The 19,740-nt window shown below is 47.1% G+C and overlaps 1 protein-coding gene across 1 annotated transcript in view; it reads right to left on the reverse strand.

Moving 5' to 3' along the window:
• Positions 1–1,212: 1,212 nt before the first annotated feature.
• Positions 1,213–19,740, reverse strand: part of VSTM5 (V-set and transmembrane domain containing 5) — a 33,274-nt gene continuing 14,746 nt past the window's right edge. Inside the window, exons 2-4 of the mRNA XM_036104644.2 lie at positions 4,174–4,500; positions 3,928–4,068; positions 1,213–3,800 (exon numbers count right to left, since the gene is read on the reverse strand). Coding sequence (XP_035960537.2) covers positions 3,757–3,800; positions 3,928–4,068; positions 4,174–4,500 — 512 coding nt within the window. The 3' untranslated portion in view covers positions 1,213–3,756. The remainder of the gene's footprint in view (positions 3,801–3,927; positions 4,069–4,173; positions 4,501–19,740) is intronic.

Here is a 19,740-nt window from a genome sequence, read left to right on the forward strand (position 1 = left end):
ATTTTTAGATATCATTTAGAAGAAAAGTTTTCAGTGAACAACCGTAACGTATCGATGCTAGGGATCACACTGTGCAGGCAAGAAGAATGGAGTTTAGGAATAGGTAGAGACATGAAATAATGCCCAAGAAACATGAAGTGAAAACAAGCAAATTGTAGGACAACATGTATAACAGCATCCCATTTGCCTAAAAGGAAAATGGATGGACCATTGTGATGTGTGACTATTGTGTATGCAGAGACCGAGAAGGACAGGTTCATATATGCCTAGGTCTAGAGGGATACTACTGAGGGAGGAAGAACTTTACTTTTGACTTTACATTTAGACTCCAGTATCATTTTGATTTTAATGTTTTTTAAAATGATTTATTCATTTGAGATAAAGAGCAAGCAGGGGGACAGGGAGGGACAAGCAGACTGCACTGAGCGCAGAGCCCGCGGTGGGGCTCCATCACACAACCCTGAGATCATGACCTGAGCCGAAATCAAGAGTGATGCTTAACCGACTGAGCCACCCAGGCGCCCCAGTATCATTTTAATTTTAAAGAAGGATTTCTAGAGGGTGCTGGGTGGTTCTGTCAGTTAAGTGTCTGACTTTGGCTCAGGTCATGATCTCAGGGTCCCGGGACTGAGTCCCACGTGGGGCTCCCTGCTCAGTGGGGAGTCTGCACCCCTGCATGCCCTTGTACTCGCACATGCATGCTCTCTCAAATAAAATCTTTAAAAAATAATAAAGGAGGATTTCTCACCTTTGCAATTAAACCAAGCTAAAACGCCCACCCAATTTTTAAAGGGCCATGGAAGTCGAGCATGGAACAGCACGTAACGGGCTGGAAAGGCACCAGGGCCAAGGGAAGTTGTGTTTGTGGACAGATGCATCAACAGTAGCCACAGGGCTGGCTCCGCTCCCTAAACCAGAGATGTCTCCTGCTTCCTGGCCAGTGGCCACCTGGGCTGGGATAGGAAACCGATGAGAGAGAGGAGGTTCCCCTGCCCCCAGGCCCTGGGGTTTCACAGCAGCCTCCCACCCTGGCCACACACCCAATCGCTCGGTTCTCCCGCGCTGCCTCGCTCCTGAGTGAGCCCAGCGAGCTGTGAGGGCCGCCCCCTGGGGCCTTCCGCCCTCCTTCCATGCCCAAGACACCAGGAAATGAGAAAGTACAGTATATACCTTTTTAATTTCTTAGATCGCAATCTGAGAGGATGTTCTGTTGGCAGAGCATGAACGTTCTGTCCTGCATCTTACCTGCTGTTGAACGAGATGGTAACATGGGCCACATCTTTATTTCAGCCCTTTCCAGAAGCAGAAGGGACTCTATTGAATTACGATTAATATTCTGGAAGTAAAAACTTCGAATTAGGGTTCTGGGAAGACGCAGGGCTGAACGATGGGCTGATTAGGGATTGTTTTTCAGGACTGCTAAAGAATGTTTACAGTTAGAATCAATGTCATTATTCCCTGATCATTTAAAAAACATGCCAGCCCCATGGCAGAGGTCGAGGAGTATGCTTATGCCCACAGCCGATGGAAACCTCCCCCAGGGCCTCTGAGTGCTTGGCAGGAGTGGGCTCACACACAAAGGACCCGGCCTTTATTTCCAGGGTTTATTTCATTCTTTAAAATAATATTTTTTCACAGCTTAAAACATAACTTATAGCTTAACATTTCCAGTGGCTACCCTCTAGAACGTAATATTTTCTTTTTTGGAAAATAGACCAAAAAAAAAAAAAAAACAACTTCAGGCTCTGGAATGAACACTTTCCACAAGAATGTTCAGGATGGAGGGAGCTTTAAAAGTGCAAAATAAAGAAATGGAAAGCCAGGTGGGCTAACTTTTCATGAGTTTTGGGGGGCAGTTTATTTTACATTTGGTTTTGTCAATGGAGGCCTCTCCCTGGGTATGCTTTGCCATTCCTTTTTCAAGATTTTATTTTTAAGTAATCTCTACACCCAACATGGGGCTCGAACTTACAACCCCAAGATCAAGAGTCATGTGCTCTACCTCCTGAGCCAGCCAGGCGCCCCTCCATTTCACCTTTTATTCTGAAGATGACCACCCCTGACTTCTGACAAGCTGAGAAGTTCAGTTCTGGAAAGTAGGGAGTATAAAGGAGGACACACAGACTCCAGCAGCCATCCCGATCCAATCCGTTTCCTGACAGTGGGCCTTCTGTGTGAAAGAAAGAACTGATCAGATGACCCCTGACCCTCTCTTTGTTCTGGTACTCCCACCCTGCTTCCTCGTGGCACTGGGGCCTGGCTCCTCGGACTGCTGCCTGGGGAAAGGACACGTGCGTGTACAGGAAGTGGCCCGAGGCTGAGAATCTTCTCTGTGGCAGGCGCTCCAGCTACCAATCAGTTGTGTGGACCAATTGCTCTCTTGCCTTTTGAATCAAGTAGTGCCTTTCGAGTCCTTTTGGAAGGTCACAGAGCTCCTGTCTGACTGCTCCAGATCTCTCCTTGTAACCTTGGATTATTTAGAGAAAAGCCTCTTACCAACTTCTCCAGGCAACTTCTCATTTGCCACATGGCAAGTAGAACAGATGTAGACATTGGGGACTTAAGGAAAAGAGGAGGGAATGTTCTAGCTCTCCTTCATGTCTGCATGGGTGAATTTGCAGGTGGAGGCTGGGGACTTAGCTCCTGACCTCGGCCTCCACCGTAACTGGGGTGGTGCTTTTGGTCTGTAGCTAAGAATGTTGGAGGGAGAAAGGAGAATGGAAAATAAATTCCTGCCTGCTTTAGAGCTTACCAAATGGAAGGTGCGATGGAGACACTTTCAGGTAAACATGGTGACTAACAAGCCGAGAGAATGAGAGCCGAGGCCAGTTGTGATCCAGTCCCTCATTTCACCTGAAGCCCCAAGACCCCAGAGCGTTTTCTCACTTGGTAGCGCTCCGTAGAGGACTTACTGCTTTCCAGATCCTTGAAGAATCCTCATGCTTTTCTTCAACTGCCTGGGGAGCTCTATGCATTTGTGGGCGTCACGTGATACCCTGACTATGAGGTAGGTGAGGGCCAAGCGTTCCTAAGCCCACTTGGGAGAGCACGAGGGCCTGACTTGAGACAAAGCGTTGGTGACAGGGGGAGGGGGGTGCAGAGACCCGAAGCCCAAGCTAACGTCCTGGTCATACCACCCCCCATGCGGGCTCGCTTTCACACAGGTACCATTACCCAGCCTGTCAGGGAGCCGTCTGGACCCCAGCTACTGCCCCCAGTGGCGATGAACATGTGGGTTCCTCACACTGGCCTAAGTTGGGGCCATGGAGGGAAAATCTGATTAACGCTGGAATAAGAGAGGAAGAGAAAGGTGATCTTCTCCCTATTCCTGTTTCCAGTGCTGGTCCCACGGGCACGAGTGAAGCTCCCCCCGCTAAAGCTTCCAGCCCAGGGCCTGGCCCTGCTCCAAGCACCTCACTAGGGCCCCACAGCAGGCTCGCGGCCTCCACCTCTGCTCGGCAGGCGGCCCGTCGAACTTCTCCCCACAGCTCCCACAGCAGAGGGAAAGGACACGGAGAGCCTGTCCAGGGCTGGCTGCACGCTCAGTCTGGACACGCTCTGGCCTCGGCCCCAGAGCGTGGGGAGCAAGAGTCCTCAACTCCAGTCGATTTTGCTCACGTCCGCAGTGCCTTCAGGAATGGCTGGCCCAGGCCGGGCAACGGGAGGCTCTGAGGGTGGATCGGCCAGGTTTGCTCCTTTTGTTGGAAAAATAACATTTTCCTCTTGAGGTAGGAATGTAACTGGGTGCAGCCTTGGCTAACACTCAACATCTTGCAGTTCCATCTCCTCAGTGGTGCTCTCTGCAAAGCAAAAGACAGGCCCGTCAGGTGTGGATCAGCCACGGGTGGTTTCTTGGGGAGACCAGGCTAACGGGCATCACCCCAGCCATGAAGGCGTGATGGATGATTGCAGGGCCCAGAGGATTACCTTTGAGTTTGTGTCTTCTCTTCCTCTGGAATTTATATGCACACTTATTACACACCCACATGAGGCTGATTAACAGTGCGGCCACCGCAGCGAGAAAAGCAAGGAAGACAGCAACAAAGTGGAGGTCTTCATAGAGGATCTCTACGGGGCGGGTAGGGGAAGGGGCAGACAAGGTCTCTTTTAGTATCATGAAGGCGCACCCCCACACGCTGGCAGTTCGGCGGGGTGCCCGGGCCCCCGTCTTACCCGACACGTGCAGCACGATGGTGCCAAACTGGCTTCTCCCCAGGCGCTCCGTCACCGTGATGACGTAGTAGCCGGAATCCCTCACGCTCACACTGAAGAGCTGGATGGAGCCATTGTCGAAGGTGCAGAGTCTGTCCTTGTGGCTTTGGGAGATGTTGGCCTGAGTCCCTGGCTGCCACTCCACGATCTTCTGCACTCCCCAGTTGGACGTATACTTCCACTCGATGGTGGGGACGCCGTGGCAGGAGTACTCAACCGAGAGCAGGATGTCTTCCTCCACCGTGGCATTGATGGTGGACTGGGGGATGTACAGTGACACGCCCTGACCTGCAGGACGGAGTGCCAGATGGGGGGCAACTTACATAGGAACTTACAGGCCAATGAGCTGCCATGCTTCGTTAGTTTATTTAGCAGATACTTACTGAGGGCCTGTTACATGCCAGGCTGTCTTCCAGATTCTGGTACTGGTGCCACAGTGGTGAAGGTTATAGACTGAATATTTGTGTCTCCCCCCACCCTGAAATTCCTATGTTGAAGCCCCAACCTCCAGCATGACTATATTTGAAGTTGCAGCCTCCAAGGAGGTAATGGAGGTTAAATGAGGTCCTAAGGATGGGGCCCTGATCCAAAAGGATGAGTGTCTTTATAAGAAGAGACACCAGAGAGCTCTCACTCTCTCATCTCTCCACAGGGATGCAAGGGGAAAATGAGAGAAAATACTCAGAGGTTGCAGAGAGAAGGTGGCTGTCTACAAGCCAGGAAGAAAGCACTCACCAGAAACTGAACTGTGCTAGAACTTTGATCTAGGACTTTCCAGCCTCTGGAACTCGAGAAAATAAATTTCTGGTGCTTAAGCCCCTCGGTGTGTGGTATTTTGTTATGGTCTAAGACCGTGAATAAGACACAAGGTTCTTGTATCCTGGACGAACAGTGAACCTCCCTGGAGGCTCCATTCTATAAGGGAGACATACCAGGGTGAAATAAAGGAGATCATTTTAGATAACGACAAGCACTTTAAAGACAATACAACAGGGCACTAGTGACCGGTGGGGGTGGAGATGGCACGGGACATTAGAGAGAATGGTCAGGGAAGACTTCATGGAGGAAATGACATTTGAATGGAGACCTGAAGGACAGGCAGGCAGCGCGTGGAGACTCGCGGGAGGAGCATCTCGGGCAGAGGGAGCAAGCACAAAGACTGAGGTGAGGGCGAGTGCTGGTGCGTCTGGGGGACAGAAAGAAGGCCAGCATGCTCGAATGCAGTGAGCAAGGGGGTGGGGGGTGAGGCTGCAGAGCCGGCAGCACGCCGGCCGTGAGGGTTAGCGATGGGGTTTCACTCAAGGCTGATGGGAGCCATTGGAGGGCTTAGGCGGGAGGGGACATTCTCCATTAAGCTTGAGAATGTGTGCTGTGGAGAACATTCTGGGGGTGAGGGGACAAGAGCCGAAGCAGGACGAGCAATCAGGTGGCTGCTACAGGGCACAGGTAAGAGATGGAGGCGTAGCCTCGCAGAGCGTGAGCGGTGGTCTGATTCAGGCTGGGTCTTCGGCAGCAGGGCGGACCAAACACGCCGCGGGACTAGATGCGGGCGGGGGTGAGGCGGAGGCCCGGAGCAGGGGTTTCTGCGCACGTGCAGCTGCGTAGCAGCGCCGCCGACTGCGGTTCTGCGCACAGGCCCTTGCACAGGTATTACGTGGGTACCACGCCCGGGCCCCACGCCAGCCGCTTTACGCACATCCGCTCAGTAAGGAAGGGCTCACACACAACCTCCTGCAATTCCATCAAGCACAGAGCAAGCCTCATTGTCGACAGGACTAACTAGCTTGTCAAAGTTCATTCTGCAAGGCAGAGAGTCACACAGGGCTGCCGGCTCCAAAGCTTACATATTTAACCTCTAAGCTTGAATCAGTAGTCAGTGGTTGGTGGTGGAGAGCACAGAATGTGACAAATGCCCCCACACCCTGAGAGGACTGCTCAGACTTGGCTGGAGACTGGATAACGAACAGGGCAGGACTGAAGCTTGGAGCCCAGCCCTTGGTTTCCACCTCCACTTCCTGTTTGGCCCCCCTCAATCTCTGAGTGCCCAGTTGCCCCAAGCCCCTGCGGTGTGGCTCCAGGTAACCACACCTGCTACTTTTCCAGGCGTTTCTCACTGTCCTCTCTCATCCCCAGCACGTTCCATTAGTGTTCCTCTCCTAAGGCTCTTGGCTAGGTGACTAGAAATCATCTGATAAACCTCATGCTGAAAAACTGGAATGTGGTAATGGTTTTCAAGAGTTACAATTGCCAAGTAACAGAAATACATTTTCTCCCAACTCTATTTTAAAACATGTTAAATTCAGAGAAAGGTTTTGAAAGGCCAGTACAATTAATATGTACCCTCCTCTTAATTTACTAGTTAGGAACATTTTGCCACATTTACTCTTTTTCTCAGGAAGAAAACAGAGGTCAAATTCCAGGTCAGCCCTTAGAGGCAGGAGTTATGTATTTTCTTCATCTCCGTGTCCCTAACGCAATCCCTGACACATACTGATCGGTCAATAGGTGTTTATTGAGTGAATGAATAACTGAATGACAAAATATTTATAACAAGAAGGGTGAGATTTCCTGATAGAAAGGTTGCTGCTGAAGTGGTCTGAAAAATTAGCACATCTAAAAGGTAACACACATATAAGAAAGAAAACTATAATTTAGTCAAGACTTTATGTGCCAGTTATTAAAATATATACTTATTGTATTTACCAATCATTCCCTAATGTTTTACATAAGTCAGCAACATGCCCATGTAACTAGGAAATGGAAAAGATGGGACTTAAATGCAGTTCTGTCTGATTCAAAGCCCTGTGTTTTTCCCTAAAGACACCACCAAAATATTAGAAATAATAAATGAATTCTGTAAAGTTGCAGAATACATAATATATAGAAATCGGTTGTATTTCTACGTAGTATAATGAAGCAGCACAAACAGAAATTAAGAACACATTCCATTTACAACTGCACTAAAAAGAATAAATTATCTAGGAATAAACTGAATCAGGGAGATGAAAGACCCCAGTGAAGAAATCACAGAGGAAATAAAAAACCAGAGACCAATAAAAATGAAAACACAACAATCCAAAATTTGGGACACAGCCAAAGCAGTTCTACGTGGGAAGTCTACAGCAATATAGGCCCACCTCAAGAAACAAGAAAAATCTCAAATAAACAATCTAACCATATATATAAAAGGAATTAGAAAAAGAACAAAGCCCAAAGCTAGTAGAAGGAAAAAAATAAGGACTAGAGCAGAAATAGAGACTGAAAAAAACAGCAGAAAATATAAATGAAACCAAGAGCTGATACTTTGAAACAATAAACCAAATTAATAAACCTTTAGCCAGACTCATTAAGGAAAAAAAAGGGAAAAAAAAGCAAAACAAAAAACCAAAACCAAAGAAAAAAAAGAAGAAAAAAAGAGGACTCTATCAAATCAGAAATGAAGTAGCAATAACAACCAACACCACAGAAATGCAAAGAATTACAAGAGATTATGAAAATTTACATGCCAACAAATTGGACAACCTAGGAGAAATGGATAAATTCCTGAGAACCTATACTCTTCCACAAATAAATCAGGAAGAAATGGAAAATCTGAACTGACCAATTACTAGTAATAAAATTGAGTTGGCAATCAAAAAACTCCCAACAAACAAAAAGTCCACAACCAGATGGCTTCACATGTCAATTCTCCAACACATTTAAAGAAGATTTAATACATATTCTTCTCAAACTATTCCAAAAATAAAAGAGGAAGGAAAACTTCTAAATTCATTCTATGAGGCCAGTATTACCCTGATACCAAAACCAAAGACACTACAAAAAAGAAGTAAAAAAGAGAGAGAGAGAGAACTACAGGCCAGTATCTCTGATGAACATAGATGCAAAAATCCTCAACAAAATATTAGCAAACAGAATTCAACTATACAGCAAAAAAGTCATTCACCACAATTAAATGGGATTAATCCAAGGATGCAAGGGTGGTTTAATATCTGCAAATCATTCAAGGTGACACATCACATTAACAAGAGGAAGGATAAAAACCATATGATTATCTCAGTAGATGCAGGAAAAGCATTAGACAAAGTACAACATCTGTTCATGATGAAAACCTCAACAAAGTGGGGCTAGAGGGAACATACCTCAACATAATAAAGGCCACACATAAAATCCACAGCTTGCATAATGGTGAAAAACAAAGTGTTTCCTCTAAGATCAGGAACAAACCAAGGATGTCCACTCTCACCACTCTGATTCAGCACAGTACTAGAAATCCTAGTTACTGCAAGCACACAAGACAAAGAATTAAGGATCCATAGTGGTAAGGAAGAAGTAAAATGGTCCCTCTTTGCAGATGACATGATGCTATATATAGAAAATCCTAAAGACTCCACCAAAAAACTATTTGAATAAATGAATTCAGTAAAGTTGCAGAATACGAATATACAAAAATCTGTTGCATTTCTATACACTAATAACGAAGTAGCAGAATGAGAAATTATGAAAACAATTCCATTTACAGCAGCACCAACAAGAATAAAATACCTACGAATAAATTTAACCAAGGAGGTGAAAGGGCTATACTTTGAAAACTATCAGACACTGATGAAAGAAATTGAGGACAACACAAACAAATGGAAAGATATACCATGGATGGGAAGAATTAATAGCATTAAAATGTTCATATTACCCAAAGCAATCTACAGATTCAATGCAATCCCTATCAAAATGCCAACAGCATTTTTCACAGAACTAGAACATAAATAATCCTAAGATTATATGGAACTACAAAAGACCCTGAATAGCCAAAGCACTCTCTAGAAAGAAGAACAAAGTGGAAGGTATCACAACCCCAGATTTCAAGATATACTACAAAACTACAGTAATTACAACAGTATGATATCGGGGTGTCTGGGTGGTTCAGTTGGCTAAGCAACTGCCTTCAGCACGGGTCATGTTCCCAGGATCCTGAGATCGAGTCCCCTGACAGGCTCCTTGCTCAGTGGGGAGCCTGCTTCTCCCTCTGCTTGTGTGTGATCTTGCTCGTTCTCTGACAAATAAAACAAAACAAAACAGTATGACATGGACACAAAAACAAACACAGATCAATGGAACAGAATATAAAGACCAGAAATAAACCCATGGTTATATGGTCAATTAACCCATGACAAAGGAGGCAACATTATACACTGGGGAAAAGACAGTCTCTTCAATAAATGGTGTTGGGAAAACTGGACAGCCTCATGCAAAAGAATGAAACAGGACCACTTTCTTACACCATCCACAAAATTTAGCTGAAATGGATTAAAAACCTTTGAGACCTGAAACCATAATACTCCTAAAAGAAAACAGGCAGTAATCTCTTTGACATTAGCCTTAGCAACATTTTTCTAGATATGTCTCCTCAGGCAAGGTAAACAAAAGCAGAAATAAAGAATTGGGATTACACCAAAATACAAAGGAAACCACCAACAAAGGAACCCATTAACAAGACAAAGAGGCAACATATTGAAAATATTTTTAAATGACATATCCAATAAGAGGTTAATATCCAAAATATATAAGGAACTTACAGAACTCACTACCAAAACCATTAAAAAAATGGATAGCAGATATCTGAATCACCATTTTTCCAAAGAAGACATCCAGATGGCCAACAGACACATGAGAAGATGCTCAACATCACTCATCATCAGGGAAATGCCTATCAAAACCATAATGAGGTATCACCTCACACATGTCAGAGTGGTTAAAATAAAAAAAAAAAGAAATAAGTGTTGGTGAGGATGTGGCGAAAAAGGAACCCTCATGTACTGTTGGCGGGAATGTAAATGGGTGTTACCACTGTGGAAAACAGTATGGAGGTGCCTCAAAACAAAAAAACAAAAAAAACCCCGAAAAAAACGAAACACCTGAAAATAGAAATACCATATGTTCCAGTAATTCCATTGCTGGGTAGTTACCTAAAGAAAACAAAAACACTAACTTGAAAAGGTATTTTCACTTCTATGTTTATTGCAGCAGTTTTTACAAGAGCCAAGATATGGAAGCAACCCACGTGTTCTTCAATAAATGAATGGATGAAGAAGTGGCAGGGTGTACACACACACCCTGGAACATATTAGTCATAAAAAAGAATGAGATCTTGCCATTTGCAACAATATGGATGGATCTAGAGAGTATGATGCTAAGTGAAATAAGTCAGAGAAATTCAAATACCATATGATTTCACCTATATGTCAAATTTGAAAAACAAATGAACAAACAAAAAAGCAGAAACAAACCCATAAATACAGAGAAGAAATTGATGGCTGCCAGAGGAGTAGGGGTTGGGAGATGGGCAAAATGGGTGAAGGGGAGTGGGAGGTACAAGCTTGGTAGTCATGGAAGAAGTCATGGGACGAAAGGGATAGCACAGGGAATACAGTCAATGGTACTGCAGTAGTGTTGTATGGTGACAGATAGGAGCTACACTTGTGATGAGCACAGCATAACAAAGACCTGTCAAATCACTATATTGTATACCTGAACTAATGTAACATCATATGTCAGTTATACTCCCATAAAACAAACAAACGTACAAAAACTTTTTTCCACTTCACTTTGTGGCCATCATCTGTTTATCCATGTTTTCGGATTTCTCTGACCCCAAATAGGAGCAATTGGAATAGTGATTACAGTAAGATTCAGAGAACCACATTTAGAGCTCATGACAAATCAGTATCACAACATACGTATATTTCATATACACTGTGTTAAACATGGTGGTCAACGTTACGGGTAGACTAGTTTCCTAGGATACTACCAGCACTTTCAATACCCTTAGGGACTTTCATTTTAAGCCTTTTAAGTACTCTGGACCAAGAAACAACAAAACTGAAAAGCAAATAAACAAAAATAACAAGCCCAAATTTCTGAGGTGCTGATACACCTAGAAACTGGCCAACTAGACTGTTGGTTTCTTTATTTTCTCTTGACCATAAAAACCTCCTCCTAATCAGGGGCGCCTGGGTGGCTCAGTCAGTTAAGCATCAGACTCTAGGTTTCAGCTCAGGTCATGATCTCAGAGTTCTGGGATTGAGCCCCACAGTGGGTACCCTGATCAGCAGGGAGTCTGCTTGTCTCCCTCCCTCTCTGCCCCCTCCCCTGCTCTCTCAAATAAATAAATAAATCTAAAACAAAACAAAACAAAACCCTCCTACTAATCAGACAAACTAACCAGGCATTTAACTAGGTTTTTGGAACAAAGAGTTCCTTCTATTTATCTACCACATATAATTAGTAATAAATGGTCTATAGCAAAGTTGGAAAATTAACAGTTCCAAGAACTTAAAGGCAAACTGCTTGTCACCTGTTTAAGAAGTTGAATTAATGAGTAACCACCTCTGCGCCTCACGCTAAAATCATTCAGAACAAGTTAGAGAAAGCTAGTACCTACACCAATACTCAGACCTGGCTCAAATGTTCTATTCAGGGAGGTTGGTTCAATAAATGAGATTTTACTTGTAAAATGGAGGCCAGGCAGCCATTAAGCAGCATGAGTTTTGTATAGACAAGGAAGAATACCTACAACATGCTACTAAGTTAAAAAATAAATTTCTAAAGCATACATTTATATTTGTATAAATATGTACATATGAACTATAGAAAAATCTAAGGGATTGCCCCTTAGAGACTGGATGGCAATGGAATTTTATTTTCCAAATTATACATTTATATAATTTTGAATTTCAGTTATTGAAATAAAAAATAAAATGTATTTTTTTAAAGATTTTATTTATTTGATAGAGAGAGAGAGATAGTGAGAGAGGGAACACAAGCAGGGGGAGTGGGAGAGGGAGAAGCAGGCTTCCCGCGGAGCAGGGAGTCGGATGCGGGGCTCGATCCCAGGACCCTGGGATCATGACCTGAGCTGAAGGCAGACACTTAACAATTGAGCCACCCAGGCACCCTAATAAAATGTATTTTAAAAAATATATATTTTTAAATCTTTTTAAAGTTCTCCTGATTGGACCAAGCAAGCTGGTGGGCAAAGTTTAAAAATAGTTTCAAAGTTGACCTTGCTTTACATCCTCACTTGCATTCTCTGTGAAAAACAGAGAAGTACTAAATTCTACCCATTTCCCAAATAGATGCAGATGCCTCCTTTAAGGAAGGAGTCACAGAACTAAAGATTTTATTTTATTTTTTTTTATTTTTTTTTTTAAAGATTTTATTTATTTATTTGAGAGAGAGAATGAGATAGAGAGAGAGAGAGCATGAGAGGGGGAGGGTCAGAGGGAGAAGCAGACTCCCTGCTGAGCAGGGAGCCCAATGCGGGACTCGATCCCGGGACTCCAGGATCATGACCTGAGCCGAAGGCAGTCGCTTAACCAACTGAGCCACCCAGGCGTCCCCACAAAACTAAAGATTTTAGCAGGGAAGTCACTGGAACACGAACCCAGGGGCTTCCTGAAAGCCTGACTTCCTGGCGCTGGGGAGACCCACTTAGAACTAATCGGAGGGAAAACACCAGCAGGTGAAGTCAGCTACAGAGCAATGGGCTGGAACAGAATACTCAGAACGAATGGTTCCTTATGCTTTTTCTGACACATAAATTACTGAGGTTGTATTTGGCAGCTTCAAAAAATTGATGATTTAAGATGGATAGATTTCTGAAATCGTAAGAAAGGTCAATACTATTCACAGCACAATTTCGATGAACAAGTGTATCAACTAATGGTGAGACAGGTGGCTGACGCAGCCTCTGGGTTTCAGGGGTCATGGAGGGGACACCTTAACCGGGACACCTGGCATGAGCAGGATCCATGTGGTTCAACCCCAGGGCCTCCTCACTCACTGTGAGGCGTGGAGAAATACCCTCACCTTCCAGAACAGAGGATGGGAAAGCCTCCGGAGGAAGGCTGCGAGGCTGAGGGGACAGGACACGTGTGAGGCCCAGCAGGGCACAGCACGTAGGCCCCCACGCTTGCCTTCCTCGGCTCAGGCCTATGCCACTGGCCTCGAGGGTGACCAACCTTCCCGGTGTGCCAAGCTCTGAGAATTTTCCCAGAACTGGGGAGTTTCAGGGCTAAAAGCAAACCAGGACAGCTGGTCACCCTGAGACTTAGAAATGTCAAAGAGGAAAGAGAAAACTCCAAGGGATACAGGAGTGGATTTCTGAGGCATCCAGGGGTGGGGTGCAGGGGCAGAGCTGAAGGAGGACCAAACCTACCCTTCCCTGACCCCTCTGGCTTCCTAGCTCATCTCCACAGTCAGCAATCCCACTGCACCCCCTCCCCCAGTCACTGAATGTCACCCCCACCCACCATCGCTTGCTCCGCCCCAGGGCACTGGCTTGGGGTGCTGGCTTGGGGAACAGTATCATTATTATTATCCCCATTTTACAGAGGAGCAAATGCAAGTTCACTGAGGTTAGGGGATATGCCCCATGTCACAGTAAGTGGCTGAGCCAAGAATGAAATCCTGTGTACTTTTCACTGTCCCGGTAACGAGCCAGGAAGCTTGCAGGAGCTGGGGAAGGGGAGAAGACACTCGTTGAAATGGAAGCTTGCAGAATACAATTTTATAAAAGCGTGGGAAAGAGAGAAAGTGCAAGCTGGGCTGGGAGAACCGTAAGCCCACCCAGGGTGGTAGGACTCGGGATCCTCAGCTCCCCAACCTGAGTAAGAAGCGCAGGTAATAGCCTGAGGGATCTGCGACAAGCTGGAGACTCTGTGTGGGAGTTAGCCCTCGGGCAGGGCGGACCCAGGGCTGGTATTCAAACAGAGGCTCAGCAGGATCTGAACTGGGCTTCTGGAAGGGCCATCTGGCAGCAGATTTATCCTTTACACACATCGCTTGTGCGGCCCGGAGCTCACCACCTGGGCCAGTCCTATGAACCTTCCGGAGAACCCACGGCTGGAGCCCAAACAGTGAGGGGCAGCCTGAAGCCCTGCACTGGGGTGGTGGGGGGAGCAGCAGGAAGGCCACGTGTGCATGGTAGGTCTGCCCTGGAACTGTTACCTGTCATCCAGCTCAGAAGCCCCAGAGCCCAGCACAGTGCCTGGCACTTCGTGGGCGCACACAATATCCTGGTACCAACCAGCAAATAAAGACATGCGTGCTCTGCCTGTCCAACCGCTGCCCCTTTGGAGAGATCAGGGACAGGGGGATCTGTTGTGGAACTGACGGAGGTGCTGGTGAGACCCCCTTCCCAGCCCCAGATCTGTTGAGGGTTAAAAAGCTCAGAGGAGAAACAGCAGCTTTAAGCTGCAACTGAAACATCCATGTCGCTAACTTCTGTCACTCTTGAAACGAGCAAGCCTGGAATTTTGGAAACAGAGTTCCATGTAGGAGGCCAGCGGAGCCAACTCCAAATATCGGGGCTTTTGGCTTTAGACGCCATGAACAGTGTTGAAGACTGACCTCTGTACACAGTTTACAGGCTATCTATCCTCCTGTTAAATCAGGTAGTAATTCCCTCTCTCAGTGCCCGATTACTCAGGGACCAAAGCTCAGCTCGTCCCCGATGGACTTCCCTGGTGATCTTGCTGGATAATGGCCTTGGGGAGTCACCAGATGTCAGCCAAACCCAAACAACATGGACAGAGGCAGGTTTAGGCGGAGGCTCACAGACTGCTCCCCTTCATCGGCTTCCTGTCGTTGTACCCCAACCAGAAAATAGACAGATTTGTCCCTGCAAAATAGCGCTAGGCACCATGCTGTCGGCAACTGCCTGCCCGGTACTAGCTGGCCTAGGCAATTACCACTGCCCGGCGAAACCCAGGCTGGGAAAGCTGAATGACCGGGCCGCTATCAGCTGGGAAAGATGAAGAAGTTTGATAACGTTATGTTGTCAGAAGTACGCAGAAGTCACACTCAAACATTACTGTGGGGATTGTAAATGGGTGTAACCTTCTTGGAGGGCAATACGGTACAATCTATAAAACTTATTAGCCCATCCCTCGATCCAGAAACTCCACTTTTATGAACTGATCCTACAAGTGATAAAGGGCACATAGATGTAGGTTTTGTCACTGATGCCGTTTGGGTGACCGTAGCAGCAAAAGACCGGAGACATCCTATGTGCTCACTGGTAAGGGACCAGTAAAGGAAAACGGGCCCTTTCGCTACTCATGACATTTCTGACACCAGCTACCTGGAGTTAGGGCCCACGCCACAGGTTAAGGGTCAGTCTTACAAGACGGCCCCGCTCCGGACACCGACCACAAGTCCACGCCCCCAGTACTCTGACCAACTGGCTATAAATCCGAGGTTTCCACCACCCCCTTCTCAGGTTCAGAATTTAGGAAGCACTTTACTCACTGTTATCTGTCTATTATAAAGGACACAACTGGGGCGCCTGGGTGGCTTAGTCGGTTAAGCGTCTGCCTTGGGCTCGGGTCATGATCCTGGGGTCCTGGGATCCGAGTTCCACACTGGGCTCCCTGCTTCTCCCTCTGCCCCACCCCCCCATACTTGAGCGCGTGCACGCACGCATGCACGCACTCCCTCTCCCTGAAATAAAATCTTTTAAAACATATATAAAGGACACAACTCAGAGACAGTGACATGGAAGAGATGCATAGGCAGGTATGTGGGTCTGGGCGTGGAGCCTCCATGCTCTCTCTGGGTGTACCACCCTCCTAGCACCTTGCTGTGTTCACCAATCCAGAAGCTCTCCAACCTTGCTCAGTTCGGGTTTGCGGGGAGAGTCCCTGACTTGGGAAGAACTGATGACATCTTTGGTCATTGGTGACTGACCCAATCCTATCCCCAGAGGCTGAGGGAGGGGAGGGAGGTTAGGGCTGACAGTTAACCCTCTAATCACACGGTTAGTTCCTCTGCCAACCAGCCTTCCTCTTCAAGAGTCACCTCGTTGGCAAACAAAAAGATTTAGCACTCTGGAGATTCCAAGGGTCTTAGGAAGTTTCTGTATCAGGAACCCGGGAGTAAGACCAAATATTGTAACAGGAGAGGCCCCCATCACGCCTATCACCCAGGAAATTACTAGGATTTTAGGGGCTCTGCGTCAGGAACCAGGCAGAGGAGACCAAATATGAATATTCACATTCTAATACTACAGAGACATTTTAAAAATGCAATACATCTATATGTACTGATATTAGATTATCTCAAAAATCATGGAAAAGCACAAGGCAGAACAGTACATAGAGAATACTTCCATCTAAGTAATGATATGCACACACACACACAAACACACACACTGGCTCATCCGTATATGCACAGAAAACCTCCTGGACGATTCTCTAAAGACCAGGGCTGTGGTGATCTTTGGGGAAGGAGTGGGTGTCTGGGTGGAAGAAAGTCTTACATTTCACTTTATACCCTTCTGAAGAGTTGGGACTATTTTAGCAAGTTTGTGAATTACTTAAAAAAAATAAAATATAGCGTGATCCTAAAAATAAATAAAATGCATGCCAAGATTGGGTCTGAGCCGTAGGTTTTTTGCATTTGAAATTGTTAGTAATTCACGTGTGCACAATTAAAGCACTTCACAAGCACTGTCTCCACCTGGGAGGCCGGCAGGAGGCTTGAGTTAAAGAACTATGCTTTTTGCTTCACTTGCTTATTTGATCATTACTTTAGGACGAGGACCCGGAGGCCCGGAGGCATAACACAGAGGACAAGTTCTCGCCAGGTAGAAAATCAGAGCTCGGGCTGGAACCCAAGGGGCTTTCAGTGCCCCACAGCTGCCTCTGATAAAATGCTGAGCATAGAGGTGGAGATTTACACCTCTTTTATGTTTCCCAAAATAGCACAAGGCTCAGTGCTGGTAGAGACTTTAAGACCCATGTTACTAGAAGCAACAGTCCCCCTTACCTGGGCTTGCCAGATCCGGAGCTGCTAGCCATGTCTTTTTTTTTTTTTTTTTAAGATATTATTTATTTGAGAGAGCAAAAGAGATCACAGAGAACGAGGAAGAGGGAGAAGCATACTCCCTGCCGACTGATGTGGGGCTCAATCCCAGGACCCTGAGGTGGTGACCTGAGCCCCAAAGGTAGCCACTTAATAGACGGAGCCACCCAGGGGCCCCCCACCCCAGTCTTTCTTCTTCATTCTTCAAACATGTTAGCAACTCTACTAGGGGGTATGGCATCTTTGTAAGTACCTCTAGGACCCCCCTGGACAACCCATCCAGCACCCTTGCCTACCAGAACATTCTCTCTCAGCCTCCAGTGAAGCAGCCTCTCTGACCACAGCTTTCTCTCATTCCTGTTTACTGTTCAACTGCTCCCACCGGCCTCATCAGTCCTCCCCCTCTGACTCCCACCACTTCTCCCCACCCATAATCCTCATCCTCCCCAGCCAGCCTGGCTTCCACGGCCTGTCATGTTCCAAGCACTCTTGCCAATTCTTTAAACTCCATTGGCCTCTGTTTTCATCATGTCTGCCCAGACCTGCGTCAACAACGCTCTACTTCCTCTCTGCTCAAACCTGAGCAGTCAACACCGCGGGAGACCGTCCCACAGCAAACACTCCCACAACAAAGCACAGGGTTTCCAGCGTACATTCATGAACATCACATCCAAGAGGGCCCTCCGTATTGCCAATCTCTCAATGGTTTTTTTCATGTAAATTCACTCCCTTTTCCACGATTACTCTGACCAGGTCCCTCCAGTCTCTTTAGACCTCCAAATTCCTCTTCATTCTCAGCTGATGAACTTCTCCTCCTGGACACTGCGGCCCACCTCTCCTACTTGAAACACACTTGCGCCTTCTGGGCCGTCACACTCACCAGGTATCCTGGTGTCCCTCCTGCTCCTTCTCGGACCACAGGATGGAAGCTCCACAAGCTTTCTAAGAGGGTAGCTCTGCCTTTTTCTCAGATGCCAGGAAGCACACCTGGCTGCCGGAGCTGAGGGTGGCAGAGGAGGGCAGGGCGCGGGCCAGGGTACGTTCTGTGTAACCAAGAGACCCCGGTGCTGTGTGGACAGCACCACACCCTGGCGGGGCCACTCTGCACCGCCCTTTACCTCTCTGACCTGCCATTTCCTCATTTGTAATTAGGGACCATCACCGTTCAGCTGTCAATGATCCAATAAAAAAACAAACCCCAAAACCATGTGGGTGTGAGAACTTGACAGCCAGGAACAATTCCAAAGATCACAGGAGGAGCTCCCTTGCCTGATTTCTCACCCAGACACAGCTGGGATTCCAGGCCATGAGAATTCAATCCAGTCTCTTTCATTCTCTGAGCACTTAGGCAGGAAAGCGAAGGGACTAACATGTACAGGGCACCAGCTCGGGCCACTCACTGTGTGTGCAAGGCCATTGTTAATTTGGTGCTTGAGGCGCCGCAGGCAATCTTCCTCAGACCCCCGCCCCCCAGAGGGCCTTTCAGTCTCCCCAGCCGCAGCGGACTGGACCAAGGTGGGTCACTTGACCTCATCTACCCATTCCCACCACAGCTGAGACTCCTGATTGAATCCTGACATCCTCGTTTGAACATTAGATCATCTGGGGAAGCTTTTAAACCTCCTAACCCAGCGGCCTCCTGGGTGGCTCAGTCGGTTAAGCATCTGCCTTCGGGTCCAGTCATAATCTCAGGGTCTTCAGAGTGGGGCTCCTTGCTCAGTGGGGAGCCGGCTTCTCCCTCTCCCTCTGCCTGCCGCTCCCCCTGCTTGTGCTTTCTCTCTCCCTCTCTCTTGCTCTCAAATAAGTAAAGAAAATCTTAAAAAAAAAATCCTACCCCAGACTAATGAATTCAGAATCTTTGGGGGGCAGTGGGGGCAGGGGGAGGAGGGTTCAAGACCTCTGTGATTTTTAAGTCCCCAGTGTGCAGTCAAGATGGGCAACTACTGAGTGAATCACACGAAGGGGTCAGCAGCTGAAGCTCGTAGCCCTTCAAAGGGGGCACTTAACAAAGCCTAAAGCCAAAGCAATGAAGGGCTGCCGGGTGAGAGGGGACTGTTTGAGGCGCCTGTGATAGCCCTGTCAATGCGCTATTAGGGGGGAAAGAATTTTTCTGGCATCCCTCAAACTTTCTCATTTCTAGCAGTGCTTTGGGGTTGGGGAGGAATTCCACTGCCCTCCACTTCGCCCAGCGTATAATGCGGTCGTTCTCAACATGGGGCTACGTTACAGTCACTGGAGGGCTCCTTGAAATGAAGTGGCTGGGCCCCCTCCCGTTTCTCCTTCAGTAGGTTCGGGGTGAGGCCTCCGAGTTGGCATTTCTGACACGTTTCTAGGTAACGCTGCTGCTGGTCCCAGGGCCACACGTTAGAACTTTGGCAGTTCCGGTTCTGCAAGCCCTTGGGGCACAGGGGGCACTGAGGATGCTCCCAGCATCCCTGGAGGCCAGCCCCTCCTCTCCTCCAACACCACTAACACCACTTATACCATGCAGGGGACCCGCCTCTGCTGCCGAACTTCTCATCCTGGAGAAGGGAAGATGTGCGCCACCGGGCCATGGAATGACAATCAGTGGCAGGTTCTGGTAAACAGAATTGAGGCTGTGTTGGTATAATGGATGCATTCATGGACTCTGGAGTCAAAATTTAGGTCTGCCAGTAACAGCCGTGTGAT

The sequence above is a fragment of the Halichoerus grypus genome, chromosome 11, assembly GCF_964656455.1.
Source record: "Halichoerus grypus chromosome 11, mHalGry1.hap1.1, whole genome shotgun sequence".
In the NCBI taxonomy this organism is placed as follows: domain Eukaryota; kingdom Metazoa; phylum Chordata; class Mammalia; order Carnivora; family Phocidae; genus Halichoerus; species Halichoerus grypus.